Source organism: Mycteria americana, chromosome 6, assembly GCF_035582795.1.
Source record: "Mycteria americana isolate JAX WOST 10 ecotype Jacksonville Zoo and Gardens chromosome 6, USCA_MyAme_1.0, whole genome shotgun sequence".
Taxonomy (NCBI): Eukaryota; Metazoa; Chordata; class Aves; order Ciconiiformes; family Ciconiidae; genus Mycteria; species Mycteria americana.
In genome coordinates this window covers 47,003,649-47,027,425 of record NC_134370.1, presented here as the reverse complement: position 1 = coordinate 47,027,425, position 23,777 = coordinate 47,003,649, and the positions used below count along the sequence as shown (strand labels likewise).

Genomic DNA, 23,777 nt, shown 5'->3' with positions numbered 1-23,777 from the left:
TTGTGGCTTGTTTGGGACTGGCTCGGTGGGTGCCATCCCCATGCAATGAAAAGCAAGGAACACAGAGCTCCATCTCATTCCCATAGTCTTCTGTCTTCCCTTGCCTATTGTCAGTGCTGGCCAAACTGTGCTTGCGTTCTCCTGGTCCTTGTTAATGATGACTAGTGTCTTGGTGACCTCTGTGTGCAACTTCCCTTTCCAGCTCTGTGCTGATTTACAAGAAGTCTTGACAGTTTCATCATGCTGCTTCCTATGGGAACAGGCTGTGGGCCAATGTCTCCCAGTGCAGGGAGAAGGTGGCCGTGATGGTCTGATTGTTGAGCAGAGCTCTCCTAGACCATGAGCCTTCAGCACTGTTTCTTCTTCCTGGCTATTGATGTGAACTATTATAGATAATTTCAACAGACTATCAAAATTTTCCTCTGGTACTGTACTTTTGCTTATACATGCTAAGTGCATTTGGACTTGGTACATGACTTCTACAGCTTGGGAAGAGCAGCAGCCTCTGTGGACTTGGTGCAGCACAGCTGGCTTTTGGCTGGACACAATAGAACAAACACTGTAAGAGCTAGTTTGGGAGCAACTTCTGAAGGGTCTGATGTGTGCTGGTGAAGGAGCTGGGATGGACCCAAAAATCATCCCCCCAAGTGAAATTCTGGGGCTTTTGCAGAAGTCAAAAGATGTGAGTATAGAATCGAGAGATGTCTTTGAATCAGTGGCTGAAGTAAAGTGCCAGGATAGGCTAAGGAAAGGAGATGTAGTGTATGATCTGTAGAAAGAGCTAGAGAGACAACTGGTGTTTGTACTGGTCTCTTCTGGACCTTTGATGTGTGCCAAACTCTGTGTGTTGGTGGTTTTGGCACTATATGGTCTTCTAGCAGTCTTTTAAAGCTTGTCATCAAGGTCCAGTCAGACTGTGGGGCTGGTGTCTGTGCCCTAATGAACCCAGACTATTCTGCTAGAGACTGAATTTTTGTAAAGGTCTAAATCCTTTGTCACAAGGAGGAAAGGACTGGGTGTATTTTTATCCTGGACAATGCTTCTCTAATGTAGGGAAGGGTTAGTGCCTGCAAGGCCACCTTTATGGTGCAAGGTGTCCTACTCTTATTGCACCTAGTTTCTGAACTGTGCTCTGTACTCCCACTTCGGTACTAAGCATCTCCTTTCAGTAGACCTCGTTGACCTCTCTCCTAGGTACGGACGCTGTTTGTCAGTGGCCTTCCTGTGGACATCAAGCCCCGAGAGCTCTACCTACTCTTCCGACCATTCAAGGTAAGAAGGTCTTCAAATTTGGTCTTTGGTGGGAAAGATGCTGTCTTGTGGCCAACCTTGCAGTAAAGATCTCTGTCAGAGGGGAAGCAAGGATGAAGTGGGAAGGTAGGCCTTATGTGAAAGCTTGGGGAACCCGGTATGAAACCAGCATGGTATCCCATGGCTTGTGCTCAGCTGGGTAACCTCCCCTAGAGCCTGTTGTTGAAATCATGCTGTCTCCAAGTTCGATGAAGGCTGCTTGGTCAGTCTTGCTGCCCAACTGGACCAGCCCTTCCTTGAGGATGTGTCCTGATCCCCTAACTGTCCATCCTTCATTAGATCACCACATAGGCTGTCCTTGGGGGAAGTGGGGTTCTCTTGTTTGCACTCTTCTAGCACAGGGTGCTCTGTGTTCTCTAGGCACTAGCCAGGCAGGGTGCTACTATCTTAGTAGCTTGATGAAGAGCTAGAAAACAGGATTTCTTCCCAAAGGGCCTGAATAGACTATCTAAGATACCTGCTCTGCCCTTAGTCTAAACTCAGTCTTCTCTTTTTGTGGGAAAGAAGTGTTAATGTACCTACTCCTGCAAACTGTGCCTTATGAGGGGTTTGGTGCTACAGGAACTCCTGGAGCTGTCATGTCATGTCTCAGTTGCAGCTTGGCTCCTTCAGGAACCTGACACTGACTTGCATTCTTCTCTTCTGCAGGGTTATGAAGGGTCACTGATCAAGCTAACTTCAAAGCAGGTACCTCCTTCCAGCTTGGGTATTTTTGGCTCTTGCTAGAAAACCAGACACGTCAGGAGGGGAGGAGAGGGAGGACAGATACCATTTCATTATGTAAAGCATTGTCTGTGTTCAGCACCAGGTATACAGCTGGGTTCTGCTCACAACCACTGTCCTGGTGACCCCAAGCTCTCAGCATGTGCTGAATGGCTCCATATCTTCTATTGCTGCCCAGGGCCATATGGGCTGGGTGAGACCTGATGCTTCAGCCTCAAACCCTGTGCTGCCAGAAACTTTCCCCCGTCCCATCCTAATCGAGGCAGTAGTTCCCCTTGTGGGCAAGGGGTATCCCTGCTGGGGGCTACCAGGGTAAGCAGTGCCCCCACATGTAGGAATACCAAAGCATTTTGGTGTGGTAGGAGCAGACACAGAGCAGTAATCTTGGGCCGATAACCAAGACCTTCCAAGCTCTGCTTGAAGGCCCTGTGCAGCTTTAGATGGTCTCTTCTGCTTGCTGTAAGCTGTCTGGGGCAGAGGGGGTGGCAGGGTAGTCTGAGGAGCTGGAAGAGACTTCCAAACTGAAATCAACATTATTTCTTTTAGCCAGTTGGTTTTGTGACCTTTGATAGCCGGGCTGGTGCTGAAGCAGCAAAGAACGCCTTGAATGTGAGTACCTGATGTGCCAGGAGGCCCCGGAGAGGGCTGGGGGCCATATGCCCTGCTGTAGCTAGACCTGGAGCTGTGGGCTAGAGCTGTGGGCTTGGCTTGCCCACAGCATAGGGAAGGGTCAGGTTGTCTCAACTGTGCCCTTGAGTATGGAAGCTAAATGGTCCTGCAGCATCCCACCAGGGAAGCAGGAGAGCTGTTTAAGGCTGACATCAGCCTGAGCAAATGGATGCAAACTGTCCCTTGCTTAGTGTAGGTGTAGTTTCTGACCACTGGAAGACTGCTCCAGGGCCTCTGAGTGTGTAGGGAAAGAATAGCTACTTTTTTCTTGAGTTGGCATGCACTTCCTTACTCAACAGTTGGCCTCTGACAACAGGATCCAGGCTGTGAATCCTATTCCTTATCCATTAAGTGCTCCCTCCTGTACGGGGAAGAGCTGAGAGACCCACCCACTTGTTCAAAAGGGTGCGGATTACCTATGTGTGTCGATGTGCGGCCAGAGCTACTCTTCAAGGAGCTTTTCCTCCTGCTGTCTGCACTGAGCACCGAGGTGGGGGCTCATCCTAGCCTGACTGCTTGACTTGAGCTTGGCTTGGAGTACCTGTAGCAGGCAGGTCTTCTCTGGGGAACCAACCCTTAGCAAACATGAGAAGAGAGGTGTTGAGGGTATAGATGGTTCTCAGGCATATACAGGCATAGGGCGATACCCAGTTGACACCCTGTAATGCTTTAATGAGGCATGTGGAGCTGAACTTTTTCACATCAGCTTTTTGAGGCTCTAGGTCAAGTTCACAAGGGTGCGTGGGTAGTGAAGCAGGCTCATTGCAAAGCTGGTCTGTCATGTGGCCATAGGACTTTCTTGGTGCTAGTGGCCTTGTTAAAGCCTCACTTACCAAATGCCCTGATGTAAAGTGTATGGCAGTTCAGTGGAGCAGGTCCTTGTCCTGGACTCTGGTATGCCAGGACCTCTGCAGCCAGAAGGTACTTCCTTCAGAAAGGAAGGAAACCAGCCTTCCCATGCTGCTGTTTCCATGGCAGGGCATGAGGCAGGGTCAAAGCTGTCTGGTACAGGCTCTTTAGCACATTCACAGCATTTCCAAACTGCTGCAGCTCAAGAAAGACTTGAGGATGGTCAACGTGGCAGGCACACCCAAAATGATCTCCATTCCATGTGCAGAAGTTAGTGAGATCTAGGCAGCAAGACATGCTGATCTGGTTCTGCTCTGCTGTAGACCTTGCCTTGGGCATTGGGGCATGTGTCTCTGCACAGGCTGGCCGTAGATGTAGCAGCACCACAGACAGGAGCTCCAGTATAGATGGGGTTATCCCAGCTCCAGCAGACAAATCTTTCCTGACAAGTGTTGGTAGCCATCACAGCTATGCTAGTTGGTAAACTGCACATAAGGAGCAAAACTGTGTCCCTCACATTGCAAGCAGTGGTTCTAGGCCAGCTAAACAGAAATACAAGTATGTGGGAGCTTGAGTGTTGCAGTGAGGTGACAAAAATCTGGGCATGTGACTGCAGTGTGATGGCCTTGGTTCCCCAGCTGGGCTTTGCTCCTTGAATAGACACAGCCTGTGCTTGGACTGGAAACTTCACCTCTGAGATTTCTGTGCTTTCTTCTGTGACAGGGCATCCGCTTTGACCCAGAGAACCCCCAGACCTTGCGGTTAGAGTTTGCTAAAGCCAACACAAAGATGGCCAAGAGCAAGCTGATGGCCACACCAAACCCCACCAATATCCACCCTGCCTTGGGCGCACACTTCATTGCACGGGACCCCTGTGAGTATGCTGGGAGGGACTTTGAGGTTGTGGCTGGTCCAAGCTGGGAGATGCCCAACCCTGGGAATGCTGCCAGGGTGGAAAGGAAACCATACCCATGTATGTGCTGGCTGAAGTCTGCCTGGTGCAGGGAGGCCAGCATGTTGGGGTTGCAGGAGAATAACGGGCATCTGGTAAGGCTTCTGGCCAATGCTAGAAGTGTTGGGAGAGCAGAGTTGGTTTTGGTAGCTCAAGTGATACCATAAGTCCTTTAAACCATCCCTAGGTGCAAAGCAGAAAGGACAAGTCCTGTGCCATGCATCCTCAATGTAGCCTGGTGGGGTGAGCAGCCCTGCTGAGGCTTGTTGGGCAGCCTGTAACGTAGTGCTAAGAGCCTTGTCTTCTGTCCTGCCATACTGTAACATCAGCCCTGTGCTGCATCTGTGAACCAGCCTGCCCAAAGCCTGTGTGGGGTGCTGAGCAGTGATGGAGCATGGTTCTGGCCTCTGTTGGCAAGGCTGGGAGGCCAGAGGAGCAGCTGGTCACAGAGATGCTGCAGAGGTGCTATATTTTATACCTCACTGAGATGGCAGTGAGGCTTTAGGGTTGGAAATCCAGAGCCTCTTTCCCTGAAGCAGGCTGTTGGGGCCAGCTACTGAGATGGTGTCACCTTGTCTCATCCTGTCTAGATGACCTGACTGGAGCGGCTCTTATTCCAGCATCCCCAGAAGCATGGGCTCCCTATCCACTGTACACCACAGAGCTAACCCCTGCCATCCCCCATGCCGCCTTCACGTACCCAGCTGCTGCTGCCGCGGCTGCTGCTCTTCACGCTCAGGTGAGTTGCTCCCTGTGTCCCATGCCAGCAACCAGGCTCTCCTCTCTCCCCTGCCCTGGTGCTCGCTCCTGTGGGTCTCTGCTTGGCTGGTTTGACCCTGGCCTCTGCACCTTGGCTCCTGGGCAAAGCCTTCTCCCGGCTGAAGTGCATGGGGGGCCCCCCGCAGCCCTGAGCAAACTGCAGGGGAGAGGTCTACGTGGCCAAGAGCAGTCAGAGCTGGATGATGATTTCTGACCCTGCAGGTCCAGCCTGCTTCCCTGCAAGAGGCAGGCAGATAGGAGAAAGTCAGGGCTCAATTTCTGGCTGGGTTTGTGGCCAGAGAACAGTGTTGTGGGACTGCTGGGAGGAAATGCTACCTGCCAGCAAGTAAAATAGATAAGAAATGTCCTCCTTGAAGTCACAGCAAAGGCAACAGGCTTAGCTTAGTGCTGAAGCTGAGGGGCTCAGCTGGGACCCCCTTGGGCCAAGCGACTCAAATACTTTTGAAACTGGAGAAGGATGTCCTGCAGGAGATGAATGATCAGAGCCTTGCTACAGCAAGGAACTCTTGATGGGACCCTGGATGCAGACTAGAGAGGGTCACTCTGTGTACAAGCCTCTGGAAATGCTGGTGGTGGTGTAACCAGCTGCCTGGTGTCCCAGGGTATGCTTGCTGACAGCTGGAGGTGTAGGGATGCCTGTACTGGTCTGAAACTGGAATGCTTTCATGTACTGAGACCAACACCCCTGCCGAGCATGAAGTCCCTGAAACCATGGAAATGCAAAGGGAAAGCCAAAACAGGGAAGTAGTGTCCTAATTCCAGGTTAAGGTGCTTGGTTTGGAGCACTTGTACAGGAGAACCTGGAGCCCCTGTCCCTGCCCTGCTTGGTGTTACTAGCCAGCTGTGTTCTGCCTGCTTCGGTCTCTGTTCCTGTAGTAGTGCCATGGGGGACTGGGGCAGTGGGACTTGGGCTTAGACCTCAGAGCATCGGGGCTTAACCTCTGCTCTCTGCCCTGCCAAGCATGGTGTTTAGTTCCACTCTTCCCTGCTTAAATTGAGAGGAAGAGCAGCTGCCCCCTTACCTTGTCCACCTGGCCAACGGTCAGCTCAGTTGGCCCTCTGGTATCCTCTTGCTTCCTTGCAAGTGTCTTGACTGTAACTGCCCAGCTTCTACCCAAGCTTGTTTCCCAAATGCAATATGGAGGCAGTGGAGAGGATGCAAGCTCCTGGCCTGTGTAGGCTTGTCTGTCCTGCCCCTCACACACCTGCAGGCCTCTGCTGCTTTTGCCCTTCTATTGGTGAGCTAGTGTTGGGCTGAAGCTCCTGCAGGGTAGGCAAGAAGTATGTGGGGCCCAGGGCAGGACCAGGTACTGGCTTGTTCTTCCAAGGGCCTCCAGAGCCAGGCTGGTCCTTCACTGGGAGGGTTGTGCTTGCTGGTGTTCTCCAAAAGTTATTGATGGTGCCTACAAATATAGGGGTGTGCTCTGCTCCTGGGTAGGCCAGGAGAGCAGATGTCTTCCTTTTCTTGCCCCTTGTGTAGTGGAGCCAAGGGCTGTTGGCAGTTGAATTGCCCCTGGCAGGGAGGACCAGGAAAAAACCCCTCTGGCTTGGCTGAGGTGGTTGAGGGAGCTGAAACCATTACTGCAGGTCCTTCAAGGATGATCATCAGTGACTGTATGGGGACCCTGAGTGTAAGGGTTAGACACCAAAACTTTATGGAGCATGGTGCGGGAGAAAAACTCTGCTCTCCTAAAGTGGAGGGTATCAAGGAGGCCTTCAGCCAGATCTTTTCCTGTTGGGGTCTTAGTTCCTGCCTTCCTGTTGGCAAGCTGCTAGCTTTCAAAGAGGTCTTCTGGCCTGAAGAATGAACCTGAGGCTCCAGGGAGCTCCCTGTATAGGTAGGACTCCCTGCCCAAGGAGGTCCATAAGTGGTGATGGGCTCCTAAGCCTTAGGGAGCCAGTGTAGCCCCTCCAGACCATGGCCATGGCTGGACCCAGCTCTCTTCTGAAGAGCAGCTGGGCTGGCCAAGCAGTTACAGCCGCTCCTTGCTGTGTTGCGCTTGAGCCGGCGGTGGCCTCGCAGGGAGACATTCTGGCGCAGTATATGTTACCAATAAAGTTTTATGGGGTTAAACATTACTCAGGCTGGCAGCTCTGAGCTGTCTGGTCTCTAGGCTGGAGCCCTCTCCCTCGCAGAGCTGAGGCAGGGTGGAGTGAGTCAGTGAGATTACTTTTGCTCACAAACTGGGTTAAAAGCTGTAACCTTAGTCTTGATGTGTTGAGCCCTCTGCTCTCACTGGTAGGGGCTGGTTTGCCTTGCTGGCGGGGTGGTGGGCACATGAGTTGTTCTCCAGGACAACTGCAGTTCTTCCTCCTGAGACTGGTGTTGGCTGGAGGTCATTCATGGGGATGGCCAGAGCTGGAGCAGCTCCATAGCAATTAGTCCTAAAGCCATGAAGTTGGACGCTGTAGCTAAACTGAGAGCTTGTCGCAAAAGATTTAAACCTGAAGTGCTCGTCCTCTTGCAGCTCTGTTCAAGTCTGGTAGCGAGCGGGAGAGGAGGTGGCCACCCTCTGCGATGCACCTATGCAACCTCCTGAAAAGCTGCCCAGAGGGCTGCCAGGAGTGACATGGGGCAGGATATGGCGCGAGGCTGGCCTGGCCTCGGCTCACGCACTGGGAGCTGTCGGTAAGCTGCTCGCAGATGAGACTGATGGCTGCTGCTCCTGGCACTGCTGTGCCATGGTGATGCTCCCAGCAGGCACCAGGCTGCTGCAGATGTGACTGTGGCCTGACTCTGCACCGCTAAGAGCCTCTACCTGTGGGGCCTCCACTGACTTTAAGATTGTCCCATCTGCCTTCCCTCCCTCCCACCCTCTCTCAAATCCCTCCTTTGATGTCCCTAGTGAACTCCAGCCATGATGCCAGCGCAGGCTAGCCCTGAAGCTCAGAGCTGTCCCTGGAGATGGGACACCCTAGTGATGCCTTATTGCAGCTAGTGGAGTGGCTGTACTACAGCTCCATTCCTAGAAGTGTTAAGCATGATGGCAGCCACGTCTGGAAAGACTGGTAAGGTAACCATCTCTCCTCCAAGGTACACCATGGGATTTGCAAGCTTCTGCCCATCTCTGTAGCCCATATCTCCTTGGCAAGCCAGTGCATGGGCCTCACGCTACCCACCCACCAGAGCCTGGGGAATGAGATGCCAGGCCTTCTTTCTAACCCACATCTCCAACTTGGCAGCACATGACATGGCGCACACAGCATGGCACCATCTTACATCAACTCCTCCCAGCTGAGCCAGGCTCAGCCAGGTCCTGCTGGTGGGAGGGGAGCAGCCTGGTTGAGCCAGGGCAGAGACAACCCTGCCACTTGGTGTGAAACAAACCTGGTTTCTCCCCAGCCACAACCCTTCGAAGGCAACCAGAAATACACCTTTATCTCACTCCTGGCACATGGTGGGGGAGGTGAGTGATGTGATAGTGATAGCACACGACTAAATTCTAGTGGGCACGTTAGACAACAGCACTTGCCGGTCACTTTGTTCCAGAATTGCATACCGGGACAGACCCTGCCCTTAATCATGGGTCTAATCTCACCTCTTTCCTCTCCAGTTACTGGAAATGGAGCGAGTTCCTACCTGGAGCTTGGCTTCTCTCTTGCAACCTGAAATCACAGGCAGGACGCAGGTCTTGTGAGCTGTAACAAAGAGAATTGGTGGCCTGGGAGAGATGGGAGTGGTGTAGGAAACTGGGAGCTTGGGAAGAGGAAAGATGGCCTGGCTTGGGACTGGTTGGCTGGGAGGATGGTTGCTGTGGTCAGCTTTAACTGAAGGAACCGAGTCCTGACTCACTTCTCCTTGCAGTGGTTCTGGGTAGACTCTTTTCCTCTGTGTGGGAGTGATGTTGGGGAAAGAAGTCATTAAAGATGGGGCCCCAGGTCTGCCTTTGCCCTTGGAAGACTGTAAGGTGCAAAGATATGCAGAGTTGGTCTCCTGGGAAGATGGGGAGAGCTTGACACAAGCATAGAGACAATGATACAGCTTGTCTTTTTCTGCTTGGACCTGGTGAACAGTTTCATCTATTGCTTGCGTGATGGAGTTGGGCTGCATTGCGTCTCTGATGAGAAACCACTTGTTTTGGAGTGCCTCTAAGCCAGGCTCTGAGTGGGCAGTAGGAGACACTAGGGGCTATCAATGTTTCTGGAGCTCTTCTGCAAAGAGATGCTTCCAGCTGTGGCAGCACCCCTGAGGACAGGACTCTGCAGGACTTGCCCTGGAAAGCAGGGGCTTGGATGCAGGATTGTTCCATAAGAACATGGGTGAGGCTGGTGATGGTTACCACATGGTGCTTGTAGGAGACTAGGCTGATGTGTTGGGTACCCAGAGCCCAGGAGACTGTCTGTGGTAGATGTTTCCAAGGCAGGGAGCAGGTCATAGACTGAAAGCTCACAGATGCCAATCCTTTTGTGCGTGGGCTGCCCAAGATGCTTAGAGCATCCACATTGCTGCTGCTGGCAGTGGCCTTGTCTGGAGGCTTTGAGGAGATGGTGAAGGTGAGCCTGGGAAGCTGAGACCTATCCAAGTGAGTGGTGGGTAGAAGGAGCAGTCCTGGATCATGGCTATGAGGTGGTGCAAGAGCCCAGCAGGACCCTTGAGGCTTCCCAGCACTCAGCTGAGGCAGAGCCCATTGATAGAAGGAGAGGTCAGTGCTCTAAAAAAACCCTTTTCCCTCTTGTTTGCTGCCTGGGCTGGCTCAGAGCAAGCTGGATCTCCTGAGCAGTGGCTGCTGTTGTAGATGGACATAAGGCAGAACCCAGTGGCTGTAATCTGGTGCTGGCCCTAGAGAACTGGGAGTGTGGAGAAGATCTGCTGGGGTGGGCTCAGGTGCTGTGCTCCTCAAGTACTGCCTTCTGTTGGGATGCTGCTGTTTGCTGGGCATGTGACCACCTGGGTGCCACCAGCCTGGCTGAGCCCTGGAACACCAAGCAATGGCCACTGTGGTGGATCTGCTGGATAATGGGGATCCTGCCTTTGTGCACCACTGACCTCTGGGCTCACTTCATGGTCCCATCTGCAAAATCTCCTGAACTTCATGTTGTGGCAGCTAGCTCTGATGGACCCTCCCTGGGATGGGAGGCTGGAGACAGTGATGGATTTTCTGTGCCTAATAACTTGTTGTGTGTTTGTTGGGGCTGTCATGTAGGGCTTCCCAGTATTATCTTTTTTTCTGGGCAATCTCCGTGCTTCCTGGAGGTGTGAAGCATGCTTCAAGACCTTCATGCTTATGGTGTCTTCCTAAACTCCAGTGACTTAGTGCTGGCATAGCTGGCCAAGCAGCCCTGAGCAAGCTCTCCCCAAGCCAGCTGTTTCCTCCTAGCCAGAGAAAAGCAGGCAGGAGATGCTCTTAGCTCCTCCAGGTACCTGCTGAGCAGCCATTCTTGCTAAATCACGCCTGATGAGTGAACTGGACCGAGATGCCATCAGAAGTGACTTCCTGACCTGTGGCCAGCACTGGCTCTCCCTGGCTAGTTCAACCCAAAGGAAAGGAGCACAACTCGCTTCCACTCTGGGAAAAGGAGAAATGCTTGTTTGCTGCGGTCTGTGAGGTGGGTATGTCTCCATGAGCTGTAGCATAAGCTGCCTCAAGGCCCAGAAGGATACAAGGCATTGGATGGATGCCTGTTAAAATGCTCCTTCTAAGCAACAGGATGGATCCATGCCTGTTGTCTTCTGCACGCTCCTCAACATGGTGTGAGATGATGTGCTGATCCTCCAGCTCTCCCTCACCATAGCTGCGTGGGGAGATGTGTGTGCTTGATTCGACTGCAGCAAGGTTTTATTGGTGGTGGGCTGAGCTGCTTGGGTCTTACACAGGATGCAAGCATTTGGATGCTTATCTCCTCAACCTGGCCCCCTGAAGGACCCTGGAAGCAGGTGGCTTGGGTGAAGTGCCTGCTGCTGAGGCTGGAAGTGTGTCCAGAGAGCACTAATGGATTACATTAGTGCTTTGTGGGTGCACCTTTGCAGGCTGTCCTTGCCTGCCCTGGGCCATGTTCCCATTGGCTGTGTTTCCAGCTGGAGCAGAGCAGCTTTTGCCAGCCACTAATGTAGTCTGCCCAAGGCTTGCACCCAGTGACCTGCAGCCTGGGGGAAGCAGTGACTGTGAAGTGTTTGTGGCTTGCCAGGGTGAGGCTGTCTCAGCAACACAATTGAAGATGCCATGCTGCATGTCAGCAGCTGGTAACTAGATGCAGCTCTTGGACATGCTGGTTGGGGTCCTACCAGCTCCCAGGAGCACAACAGAGTGCTTTGTCCCTGCCTGCACAGGGAGCCTTTCTGGTACCTGGGGAGGTGGCTGGGTCCATTCCAGTTGTAGGGATAGCTCTGAGCTGCACAAGATGCTGGGGCTGAGAGCAAAGATAAGCAGACCTAGAAGTAACTAAGGAGGAAAGGCAGGCTATCCAAGCTAAAGGTGGCTTGAGGATGGATCTGTGTATTCTGTTCTCCCTTCCCCTTTCTTTTTCCTGCCAAAGGAATCCCTCTCCATAAGGATGGTGGGCAAGATAGGAAACTTAAATTCCGAGGGTAATTGGGAGAGACAATGGAGGACTTGACAAGGAGACTGAAGTGCTGATGGGGTGCTTATCTGCCCCATTTATCATTTCTTTGTGATTTTTAGGTAGTGCTGGTCTTGTGCTGCAGCAAGGGAGAGGCTCTTCACTTCTGGATGTTTCACCTGGCCTCTGGAAGGTGGCAGGCAGAGGCACAAATTTCTCTTCTCCAGCTGTTTTCTGGGACAGATGTTGAACACTGCAGCATGAGGCTGGCTGCAGTTGGCTGGTGGTGCCTGTCTCATCCCTACAGGCAGGAGATGTTTGCAGTGGTGTGGCCAGACTCCTTTCCAACTGTGAGCTAATGCAGCTCCAGAAACAACTGCTTTTCTTCCAGTAAAAGCCTTCCTTGCTCTGCTTTCCTTGCCCAGTGTTGGATGTCTCCATTCACTCTTTCTCAGCTTCCTCCTTGACAGATGTAGTATTTTGAGAGAGAACAGATCTTCTGAAAGCCCTTGGAGAAGTTTGCTCACTACAGGGAAGTGCTCTGGTTTGGCCTGCTGGGTTGCAGTCCTCTTGGGACAACCCTACACAGTCTCTTGTGGTGCTGGGCTCCTCTTCCAGATGGCTCTGGGAGCCCCCATTTGCAGAGCCTCTCTATGCCCTGGTGAAAGCAAAGTGCCTGAGACACTTTGAAGGATGTGAAGAGAAAACTGCCTTGGCAGGTGCTGCTCTCCTAAAGATCATGTCATCTTGGCTAGATGCTGCCTCTGATCTGGTTCTTCCAGTGTTTTCTGCTGGTTTCAGAAACATCCCTCCTAGTGAGGGGGTGTTCCTGCCTCATGCCATCAAGCCCTTAATCTTTCTGTGGGCTGAAAGACCTGGCAGGTCATTCCCTCACCCTGCCAGCATGTTGGAGCCTAGGCTTGTACCCAGAATTATAGCATCTGCATGAGCTCCTGCCAGCCTCCAGGCTGAGCCCCTTTGGCTGCAGGGCTGTGCTGTCAGGTGGGGCCACTGCAAGTCAGGCTGGCTGGGTTTGTGTGTATGAGCATCAGAGACCTACAGGAGGAAGGCAAGGAGAGGTGGTCCATTGGAAGTGGAGGTTTATCAGTGCCAGAGTTATGAACAGTGGGTGTGTTAGGAGAAAAGCAGGATTTCTGTTGAAATTGGAGGTGCTGGAGGTTCTGGCCAGGCTTGGGGTGGAGTGTGCATGTGGGGCAGAAGCTGGCTCAGACCCCTGAGGAGGGGATGAAGAGCCACCAGGTTTGGGGAGTGGGGTGGGAGATGGCTGTCTTGCATGTACACAGCTGCTGTGCCTGCTTAAGTAAAGCTGTGCTGCTCGTGCTGAGTCTGTTGTGGGATGGAGGCAGCTCTCAGGGTTAAGCACTTGCAGCCTTGTGAACTCAGTGGGGAGTTTCCTGTTGCTGCTGGGCAGGCGGAAACTACTTCCAGCTGTCAAGGGGAGGGGTGCTGGAGTGGGACTCGTTGGCCAGGGAAGAGGACTTGCTGGCTGCTGAGGAGATGTGGCTCTGCTGAGCAAGCACCTCCTGGTGACAGGGCTGGGGGGGAGCAAGTAACCCTTGTCATTGCACAGGCAGCTGCTGTGGTGGCCTCATAAGGTGTCAGTGATGCTGCTGCCTGCACTGGGCTGTGAGCCTTCCTGGCCTGTGTCAGTGCAAAGAGATAACCATGCCCTAGAGCAGCATGGTGGCCACAGGCTGGGGAGCAAGGGTGCAGCTGAGCTGGGTCCCTATCACAGGCTAATGGAGAAGTGAAGGCATGGTGTGCATGGCACCAAGATAGCACTTTGGTCATGGTGCTAGATGGGACCCCTCACTGGGGAAGACAGTCTTGGTAATGTGCATGCCCTTGATTCCCTTCATGCAAGGCTGGACTGACTGGGATGCACCTGGCTGCTGTGTCATGGAGCAAGCTGTGGGGCCAGCTGGGAGCTGGGTTGGTAGCATCCACTTGCCTCATGAAGGTGTCTGGCAAGGAGTCTGACCAGCCCAATGTGCCTGGCTACTGACAGCTGCCTTGAGCATGGAGCTGGTACATGAACAGGAGCCTGGAATCCAGCAGATTTAGCCTAAAGTCTTCCAAGTATTGCTGGTTTGCAGCTCTACTAAGTTCTTCCCGTGATGTAGTCTGCCTGGAGCATCTTCTGATGGCAGGGTTGTGGCTTAGGAAACTTCATGGGTCTCTTCTCTGATAGACGAGCCAGTTCTTATCCTGTGCGTGTCACGTAGAGGTTGTCTGGTTTAAATGTGTGGTCTTGAGATGCTGCCTCCTGCTGGCTGAGGGCAGAGTGGCCACCACCTTGGGGTGCTGCACACCCAAAGTGTCTCCTCTGCCCTGCCTGAACTTAAATGGGGGGAAAGATATAAACTTGGGGTGTGTGGGGAGTGGGAGCATGCTGGGGGGGAACAGCCTCTCCTTGCACACACTTCTGCAGTGGTAAACTTTGTGGTAGTTTGGTGAGGAGCTTTCCTAGCTTGAATGGTGGTGTTCTGTGTGTTGTAGTGAGCTGGGGCCAGGCATAGGTGTGAATCTGGGGGCTGTCTTCTGGTTATGCCAATAGGCAGGAAGTACTTGAGATGTTGAGGCAAGCCCTGAGATGAGGTGCTAGCTTCCTCCTTAGACATATGGGATCCTGCTGTGCTCCTTGAGGGAGGACCTGGCTGGGTCCCAGTGCCTGGTGAGCCTGAGCCTCTCCTTGCATGAGTCACCAGAGCTGGCCAGCGTGAGGCTGGCAAGGCAGGTAGTGCCAGCACGGTGCAGCCCCAGGTTGGGATGCTACTTGAATAGTATCTGGGCCTCACCCTGGAGCCTCCTTTCCCATGCTGGAGACATCTCTACTCATTATACCACATACGTGGCCTGAAGGAGCTGAAGGTTTGGGCTCTGGTTGAGATAATCCTGGATCATGGACCTCTGGTGTGGCTTTCTTTTCCAGATGCGCTGGTATCCTCCCTCTGAAGCTACCCAGCAAGGATGGAAGTCTCGTCAGTTTTGTTAGTTCATTAGTAAGTAATTAATTACTCTTGGAGATGGGTCCTTGTCTTGCTCATCCTTGGGCTCTTGTGGGGAGGAGGGATGGGAGCTCGGGCCCAACCCTCTGCATCCACCCAAGGATGCAGTTGGGTTACATTGACAGGTGATGGGGCCAAAACCACCCTGGCGGGAGCAGGGAGACACACCAAGCCCCGGGGTGGGGAAAGGGCTGTGGGGTGCCACTTGGGGAGTAGATCCGGCCAGCCCTGCTCACCACTGCTCCTCTCCTGCAGTGTCTCTCCTTGGCTTGTGTTCCTCTTCCCTGCCTCTCCATGGAGGGATGTGCCAGGGATGATCGCTCAGACTCCTCTCGGTTTGGTTTGCGGCCAGCGGACAAGGTGTCCAGCCCTAGCACGCCCCCCCATGGGGCTGCCAGCATCCCTCCTCCCCAGACTGTGAAGTTACTGTGGCCCCCTACTGTGGGCTGTGTGCCGCCTCCATCTATCCCTCCATCCCTCCCTCCGTCCCCAGGACATCCTCCCCGACTGAGCTTTGCTGTCCAGCTGTGCTGAAACCCAGCTGGGGAGGCTCGGTCCTGGGCTTCCCTGGGCTCGCCCTGACCCGGCGGCTTGGCTGAAGGAAACGAAAGGCAATGGGTTTTGCATGTTTTCTGGCATGAATTAAAACACTTAACTTGTGTATGTGTGAGTGTAAGTTTGTTTGTTCTAGCGTTTGTGTAACTGTTAGCAACAGGTCTTGGCCCAATGGATTGATCTATCAAGGTTTTCATCTTGCTTTAGTGAAGACTTGGCTTTGAGAAATACTAACTGTCCTTGTCTTGCCCCTTCTCCCACCTCCACCCTCCCCTTCCCAGTATGACCAGAAGAATTTGAAAAGTGTTGTTCCCCCCCAAGTATGATGCACTGGGTTTCTGTTCTCATCCATTCTTCTCCAGTTTTAAAGTCAGGGTTGTTATATTATTTTTTTTCTTCTTCAGACTTCTATATATAGAATGGCTGAAAATATCTAACCTCTCTTCCCCCCCCCCGCCCCCATCCTTCTGATTGGAGAGCATCCAGTCCTGCCAAATAATCAGTCATCCTTATGGGAATACCGAACAAAAAAAAGTTACAAGTATTTTTGTACCATGTGTAATAAGGAAATATTTATGCATCATAAAGAATTTCTTGTGTGTTTGTGTGCAATTAATTATTATTATTATTAAAGAGAAATTGTAATCCTGTAAGATAAGTTAATGTTTAGTTAAAAGCTTGAAAGAGAAAGGTTGTCTTCTGTAACAATGATTCAGTCAGGCATAGTAAACAAGAAATTGTGCAATTTTTGTTTTAGCATCTTATTGCTTGGTATTGAAATGCTTTAAGTATTATATGACCATGGCTGTCTCGCTTGTATTAAAAGATTTGAGAATAAGTTGCTATATAATTGCTGATCCTATGAGAATGTGAAACTGGATAATACAACAACAAAAATATACCTAGAGGCTGCTCTGACTCTTTTTCTGTGGTCTGTTGTGTTTTCTTCTGGGGCTGGGTTGGAATGCTTTGGGCTGCTGCTACCTGCACCCCTTCCCCTCCCTCCCCAGGTCCCCAGCCCTGCCCTGAGGGATGCAGGCTGGGCTAGGATGCTGCTGATGACCATAAGTAGGGTTGCTGTACTTGCCCTAGGAGAAGGGCAAGTCCTTGCCTGCATGGGTATGTGTTGAAGGGGTTGTTGATGCTGAGCTCTCCTGAAGGCCTCTGTGAGGGCAGCCATGAGGTTTTTTTGGGTGTTTTTCTTTCCCTCCCCCCAGTACCTGTGGAGGCTAAGGGCCTCTCCTCCCTGCTAGTGCTGTTTCTCCCTGCCAGCAGTGCAGCAAGGAGAGATGGCCATAGAAGGCAAATGTCCTCTGCAGCTGCAGTATTGCCCCACGCCTGCCCAGCTCCTCCTCTGGTGCAGGGTGCTCAGGCTGGGGCTGCTGACTCTTTTTGTGGCCTTATCTGTACTGCCTAAAACAGCTGTGGGAACTGCAGCCCTGGGGCAGGGGGTGGTTGTCCTGGCAGGATGAAAGCAGGGCTGGATGTTACAGCAGGGGCTGCCTGTGGATGCACTGGAGGCAGCTTGCTTAAATCCCTATGGGGTGGAGTGGGAGATTTCCCTGCTGTTACAAAGGGGTCCCTGTGGCCGGACTCGGCGAGTCCCTGTGATAGGGTGCTCCTAAAGCCCTCCCCTGCAGCTTCCCACCCCAGGGATCAGTGTTTTCCTCCCTCCCCAGGGCTTTGAGGGCAGCGTTGAGCAAAGGCAAGCAGCAGGGAAAAAAATTAAGAAAAAGCACAAGGCAGGTCTAAAAATAGCCCTGCTGGCCACTGTGCCTGGGAACAGGCTTGGCAGAGCTCTGCTGCTCTGGGAAGTGACTCGCTGTGGGGCCGTGGGCTGCCTGAGCCAGAGCAGTGCTGCCAGCCCTTTCCCTGCAGGATCCCTCTGCCTGCAGTCCAGCCAAAGCTTGCTCCTGCTTGCATCCCGGCTCCTGCCTGAATCCCAGTTCCTGCTGGGCCCGTCCTTATCTCGCAGCTCTGCTCATCTAAGCAGAAACAGCCCAGAGAGCAGTTGGGGTCTGGTGATGGGAGTATGCAAGGCTTTAAATTATAGAGGAGATTTAAAAAAAAAAAGCCTTTAGCACATGCATTAACATGGCTACACAATGAATAATTTACGCCTGGCTCTATTAAGCTTTTACACTGGGACCTGTGCAACACGGCTCGCCTTGAAGCTAAAGTAGGTCACGTCTGCTCCAAGGGTTCCCGGGTGTCCCCCTCCCTGGCTGGTGTGAGTGCGGCACAGGCATGTGTGCACACACGTGTCCATGTACTTGCTGCCCCTGTCTGTCTGTCTGTGTCTGCTCATGTGTGTGTGCAATGCCCCTGCCCCTCCCAGGCGGCTCCCACTTGTGTTATACTCAAAAGGACATTCTCTGGACAGTGACTTGGGGATAGGGAATGTCCCCAGTCTGTGGGTGGGATGAGGCTCCAGGGTGGAGAGCAGCTCTGGATGGGGCACAGCCTGATTGCATCGCCAGGAAAAAGGGTGCAGGTTGCTGGTACGCAGGTCCTTTGGTCCTTGGCGCTGCCTGGACCTGTCAGGCAGTGGCTGTAGGAGAAAGCAGCCAGAGAAGAGAGGAGGTGGTATTGGGGCTGGAAGAAGAAGGAATGGGGAAAAAAGGCTGGTTTTGGCACACTTTCATTTTACTGGAAACTCCCCCTCTTCTTTTCCTTGTTTTGAAGGTGGGACAATAAATAAATATATCTGGGAGCTTTTGGACCATTTTGTCCTGAAAGTGCTGTCCTCCACCACAGCATGTCGTCCAGGCACTGCAGCAAGAAGCACTTTGGAAATAGAAAATCCAGCTGCTCTGAAGCAAAAAGGCCTCTTGGCACAGCTGCGCTGGACAAGCTGCTGCAGAGCTGGCTTGGGCCCCCTTTTGAACCAATTAGACATGTTCACAGCAGGCCAGGGTGTCTTCAGGGAAGCCAGTGGGAAGTCCAGATACAAAACTCAATCCCTGCTTGAAACCAGAGATGTAGGAAAGGAGACATGTCATTTAACACCTGCGTTCATCCATGGACCTGCTGCTCACAACAGACCGCAGAGCTCCTGTCTCTGAGGTCAGGAGTGCCTTGCAGCACTGATGCTTGCCTCGTGGTCCTGTATACCTTTGCTGATGATTAAGGGTACCTGGATGCAGCCCAGTCATGCGGGTTGCATGATCTGGTACCTTCAGCTCATTTCTACAGCAAATACTGATGAAGAGCGATTCAAATGGCTTCTGCAAAGGATGAAAATGGCTCCTGCAAACCCCAGCAACTTCCATCTGCTGGTCTGCACCGGTGGTGCAGGGAGAAGAGCCTCTGTCACCACCTCCTTTCCCTAAGGCATCCCTCCTTGCTTGGGTCGAAGCCTTTCATGGTTGAAGACCATTTTGACCTCAGGCTGGAGGACAACTCTCATGAGTCTCCAAGGAGAGAGGCAGGGGTGTCTCCAAACCTGAGCTCTGCCTTCAGTGCTGTTTCTCCATTGTTAATTCCAGTCCTGCTGGTGGCCTCTTTTCTGCAGTTAAACTCTACCCAACTGGTCAGAAAGCCAAACTCCATGGGACCGCTGATGTCCTCTCACTTGTTTGTCCATTCAGCAGACATCAATGGCCACAACCATGAGGAGATGCCTCAGATGGCCCCACATCCATACTGCATCAGGGACCACCAAAATTTCTGGCTTTAGCAGCTACTGCTCCCAGCTGACTTCCAAGAAGCTGCAGCTCACATAAAGCTGCTGGGATTTCCCTGGCAAATATGCACGGTCCAGCCCCATGGATGAGGAACAAGTGTCCTGCGGCCAGGGATCATCACATGTACTGGCTCTGTGGAGCCCCAGCCTGCCTGTGGCACGTGGTCAAATAAAATGAATGGCCAAGCTGCTTGATGATGGATGAACTTGGTAGCACATCTCTGCAAGAGGCAGGCTTGGCTGGCAGGTGAACAAGTAGGCTTACTCAGGCCAGAAACATCACCAGGAGGGCAGAAGGAGCTGGGAAATGATGGAGATCAAGCAGGGAGGAGAGAGCATGCTGTCTGCTCCTTATCTTGTGTTTCCTTATTGCAGAGTGCCCTCTCTCATGAGTTTTGCTTACCTGCCAGACTTGGATATCACCACACTGTCTTACAGCTCCAAAAATACCTTTGCTATCACCCTGCCAACCACCCACTTAAATTATTCCCCAACTCAGCAAGAAGTCTGTAGTGACTTGGAAACATCATCCCAAAACCTCAAACAGCAAGCATGGAAAGACACAGATACATAAGAGACCACACAGGGAGTCATATAAGTTTGTAGGAGCAAAATACACCCTGCACAATATCTGCTGGTGAAAGGCAAGAGCTACCCAGACCCACCCCGAGCTGTATCACAGCCCAGAGGGCCTTTGGGACTCAAGGTGCTGCTGCGATGGGATCCTGCACAAGAGCCCATAACATCATAATGGCGAGTGGGTGGCTGGAGGGTTATTTATTAGTTAGCAGAGCTGCCTTCCATCCTGACTCAAAAATACATGGGATTGGGTCAGATCCTCGAAGAATAAAAGCTGCTCTGAATCAGTAAGGCTTTACATGGGTTTGTTATTTCTGATAGGGTGATGGGAAAGGTCCTCCCCGAGTCACAGTGTGTTAACGAGATGCGCAGTACAGCCAGGAGGTGGCATCCGAGACCTGAGCACACGAAACCAGGATACTTTCCCAAGCAGGAGCTTAACAGGAGGTTGCAGCTTGGGACAGTGGAGAAAACATGCATAGATTTTGGTCCTGCATTTTCCTCTCCCCCTTGGGCTGAGTAGAGTGTAGGTACCTCAGACAAAGAATCTCTGCATTAAGTTAATACAGGAAAATCTTTTTACTTTTCTGGTCAGCTATAGCATTGTTACCAAAAATACACTGAGTCTCAGCAGGCTTGCTGAGGGGGGGTGGGTGTGTGTCCATAGCCCAACCTGGCTGTGGTGGGACTGTCACCAGCACTGACTCAGGCCACTCGTGGCTTGGTCCAGCTGAGCCTGGGAAACCCCTGAGGAACTCGCTCTTCTGGGTGCCTCTGCCAATGCATAGCTTCTGGTATTACTCATTTAACTAAAAAAGAAGAAAATATAACAGTCTTATCTGATGACATGGCAATGATGCGTTCAGCTTTTTACTAAGCATGGGGCAGAGGGGGCCACCCGGGCTTGGCAGCGGGATACTTGGTCCAGCTCTTTTTTTTTTGCAAGTAAGGTTGAGGATTGAGATGGCCAGGAGCATCACCACCACCCTACGACGGTGTTGGGTCAGGCAGCAGATGGCACTAGAAGATTAGCTCAGGAAGGACTGAACAAGTGGGGATGCGTGGAGGGAGCAGAGGCCACTGCTGGACCTGCAGATCTCAGCCTGGCACGTACTGTATAGCTGCTGGGCAGGAGACCAAGAGGAAAGAAACAGCTGCAGCAATCCAGGCCCCTGGGACAGGAAAAGCAGGGACACACCAGCCCCTGATAAAAACCTAGAAGTGTCTCCAAATACATCCAAAATGTCCTGCTCCCTTGGTCTGGGGCACTCAAAACAGGAGAAATCCCAGCTTTTCCTCTGTGATGCAGATGGATTGGAGTCTCCAGGGTGTTTGTCCTGCTACAGAAATCCACAGCTCTCCCCTTCCCATGCTCTCTAGGCACGGCAGCCCATGCACACTTTATCTGGTGGGCTTCACCTGCTGGGCTTCATTGTGATTGACACACTCCTTTCATCCTCCTCTGGGTCACAGGAGTGAGTGGGAACTCCTGAACCTCTCTTGGGGACCAAATCTCCATGCTGATCACCCAGGCAAAAGGAGGATGCTAGCTTGTGCCAACATGTCAAATCAAATGGCTGGTGCAGCAATTACAGACTTTCAGGGCATGCTGGTACCATGACCAATGTATTTTCAGCTGCCCTTTGTCCTTGGCATCCTGCTGAAGACTGAGTTGGTTGCTCAACGGTCTGTGGGCAACAGCATGGTCCCCGTCCTGCTCTCTCGGTGAGGTGGGTACCTGCTGTCCTCCACAGGGGCTTTCCCTTCTCTGCTGGCAAAGACAGCAAAGACAGTCCTCTGTCCACCACCAATGGTGGGCTGAGCTCATGCTGGGTGTGTTGGAGTTTATCAGGAGATCTGCCAGCTCCACCAGAAGGCAGACAGGGTCTGATCTGAGAGGCTCTCATGTGACCTGCCAGCCTTAGGGACTGGTGCTGGGGGGGTCATGAGCAAGGCCTCAGTCCATGCTACTGCCTGTTGGGAGTTTCTAGCTTGGAAATCATGGATACTGACAACAAATTCTGGGAGTCCTCCTGCAACTGGCTTTTGTGTATCTTTCCCCAAGGCAGCAGGGAAAAGCTGTGCACAGAGGTCTGGATCGCAGTACTTAGTGCTGCCCCTCTGGAGGCAGTAGAGAGTTGCCCTGCATGGAGAAAGCACTTACATCTTAGGGTTGTCATTGACTTTCAGGTTACTGTGAGTTCTCAGCACCAGCAGCAGTGGCCACAACTTGCATATAGCCTTCTGGGAGAGAAAGCTGAAGGGAACGAGTGAGCTTAGAGGGGTTTTGGCAGAAGAGCCTGAACCTTGCAAAAGGCTGGGAGAGGCTGTGAGCTCTGCTCTTTCCACAGTGACCCTGGTTTCAACCTGAGCTGGATCATGCCCTGATTCCCCCAGCAAGAAGCGTCATTGCTACCCAGCTCCAGGAAGACCAAGTAGCTGCCACCTCCTCCCTGCCAGGGGCCACAGGCTGGTTCATCTCTGCCAATGCTCCCAGGAGGTCTCTGCGCTGCTGGGTGGCCACGTGTGGCACTTGACAAGGTGCCTGCTGGTGCAGGTGGATGCCCACCGATTCATCTCAGCACCTTACCTTGGGAACAGGTTCTGCTAATGCAGACAGTCTGAGCCACAGGTGCCATAATTGGCCAAAGTCAACAGCATTCAGCACTGCTTCCGCGTGCTTGGCTTGATAGGGCACCTGATGGGTTGATAGCCTGATAAGACATCCCCACGTTGCAGGAAGCTTTGTGCCTTCACCTGCCTTCCTGCCAGTCACCTGCAGCCAGCGTTTTTGCTTTCTAAATGCAGACCTGGCTGCCATGAGGAAATACGGCTTCTGTGCCAGAGGACGACTTCCCAAAAAAACCAGGGGTGAACAGTAGGCAGTGGGACTTGGGTGGAAACACCTCCCTGGGATTGGTCTTCCCTTCCAAGATGTTGCAGCATGAGGGTGTGAGCATGTGGTCCTTGTGCTGTCCAGGAGATGCTCGTGGGTTTGGGACGCAGGTGTCACGGCCAGTGTCACCTCCACCTGGAGAAATGCACTCCAGGTCTCTGACCTGGAAAAAAGTTGTTCCTCTAGAAATGAATGTATTTATTAGCCTCACCACCACACCCTGCACCCCACAGCTCAGTCTGTACTGGGATATTAATTAAGAAGAGCAGCTCCAATCCCAGGGGCTCATTTCTGCAAGAAAACCACTCCCAAACAAATCACTGACTGCAAGTCTTGACTAACCCGTTCCTGAACCAGCCCTTGCATTTGTGTCCTGAGCACATCAAAATGTTGACGAGGACCAAAGTTTAATTAAATACCCATATTTTTGCATTACCCCTCTGGTGTAGGCACTTAGATGTGGGCTGGAATCAGTAAGGAAATATTGCTTTTCCAGGGAAGTTGCCACCTATAGGTATGTTGCCTTTTTAGGGGCGGTTTGGGGGAATTGGAGAGAAATATTTCTCTTTTGTGGATCAGCCTGGCTGTGCCAGTATCTTTCTGAAATGCAATAACTGGATTTCAACGGATGTGTCTTAATATGACCCTTTCTTGGCTTGAACTGAGCACTTTGACATGGACCTCTTCTCTTAATATTTACAAAAAAAGGCTTACCTGGAAATCCCAGGGACCACTAGGCCTGTTGTCTTGGTTTCTTTTCTAAACAAAATGCTAGTTCTGAAAAATGTGCCCTTGTTACAGATTGAAAGGTTACAAGGGCATCTCTTGGGAAGATGCGCTGAGTTCATGTGATGGATTTGGCTTTATTAAACAGACACGGGAAAGCTTATATCCAATATATGTAAAAGATTTTGGTGGTGGAACCTTAAAAACTATTTTATTATTTAACTAAGGCTAAAAATCCTTTCTTAACATTTAACAGTTTAAAATGATTACTTTTTATTTCTGACGGAGAGGTCCTGTGGCTGGAGAACAACCAAACACCCTCCTTGGAAAAGAGGGGGGAATTCCAGTAGGATACAAGGGAAAAAAATCACATTGAGAGCAGTAGATCTGCTGGACAGGGGACAGAGAAGTGGAGGGGGATCTCCATCCTTGGAGACCTTCAGTGCACACCTGGTGGACCGAGACCTCCAGAGTTCCCTCAACCCTCAAACTTTCTCTGATTCTCGCAATTTATGGGGATGGTGC

General features: G+C 52.1%; 1 protein-coding gene across 3 annotated transcripts in view; it reads left to right on the top strand.

Annotated features, from left to right (window-relative positions):
- RBPMS2 (RNA binding protein, mRNA processing factor 2) overlaps positions 1 to 16,245 on the top strand; it is a 28,791-nt gene extending 12,546 nt beyond the window's left edge. Inside the window, exons 2-8 of one of the 3 annotated variants that reach the window (XM_075504163.1) lie at positions 1,195 to 1,272; positions 1,960 to 1,998; positions 2,581 to 2,643; positions 4,276 to 4,426; positions 5,095 to 5,243; positions 14,736 to 14,805; positions 15,771 to 16,245. In XM_075504163.1, coding sequence (XP_075360278.1) covers positions 1,195 to 1,272; positions 1,960 to 1,998; positions 2,581 to 2,643; positions 4,276 to 4,426; positions 5,095 to 5,243; positions 14,736 to 14,798 — 543 coding nt within the window. In that variant the 3' untranslated portion in view covers positions 14,799 to 14,805; positions 15,771 to 16,245. Of the gene's footprint in view, positions 1 to 1,194; positions 1,273 to 1,959; positions 1,999 to 2,580; positions 2,644 to 4,275; positions 4,427 to 5,094; positions 5,244 to 14,735; positions 14,806 to 15,066; positions 15,672 to 15,770 lie in introns of those variants that run through there. The other 2 variants (XM_075504162.1, XM_075504164.1) reach the window with 2 other exon arrangements.
- Positions 16,246 to 23,777: the final 7,532 nt, after the last annotated feature.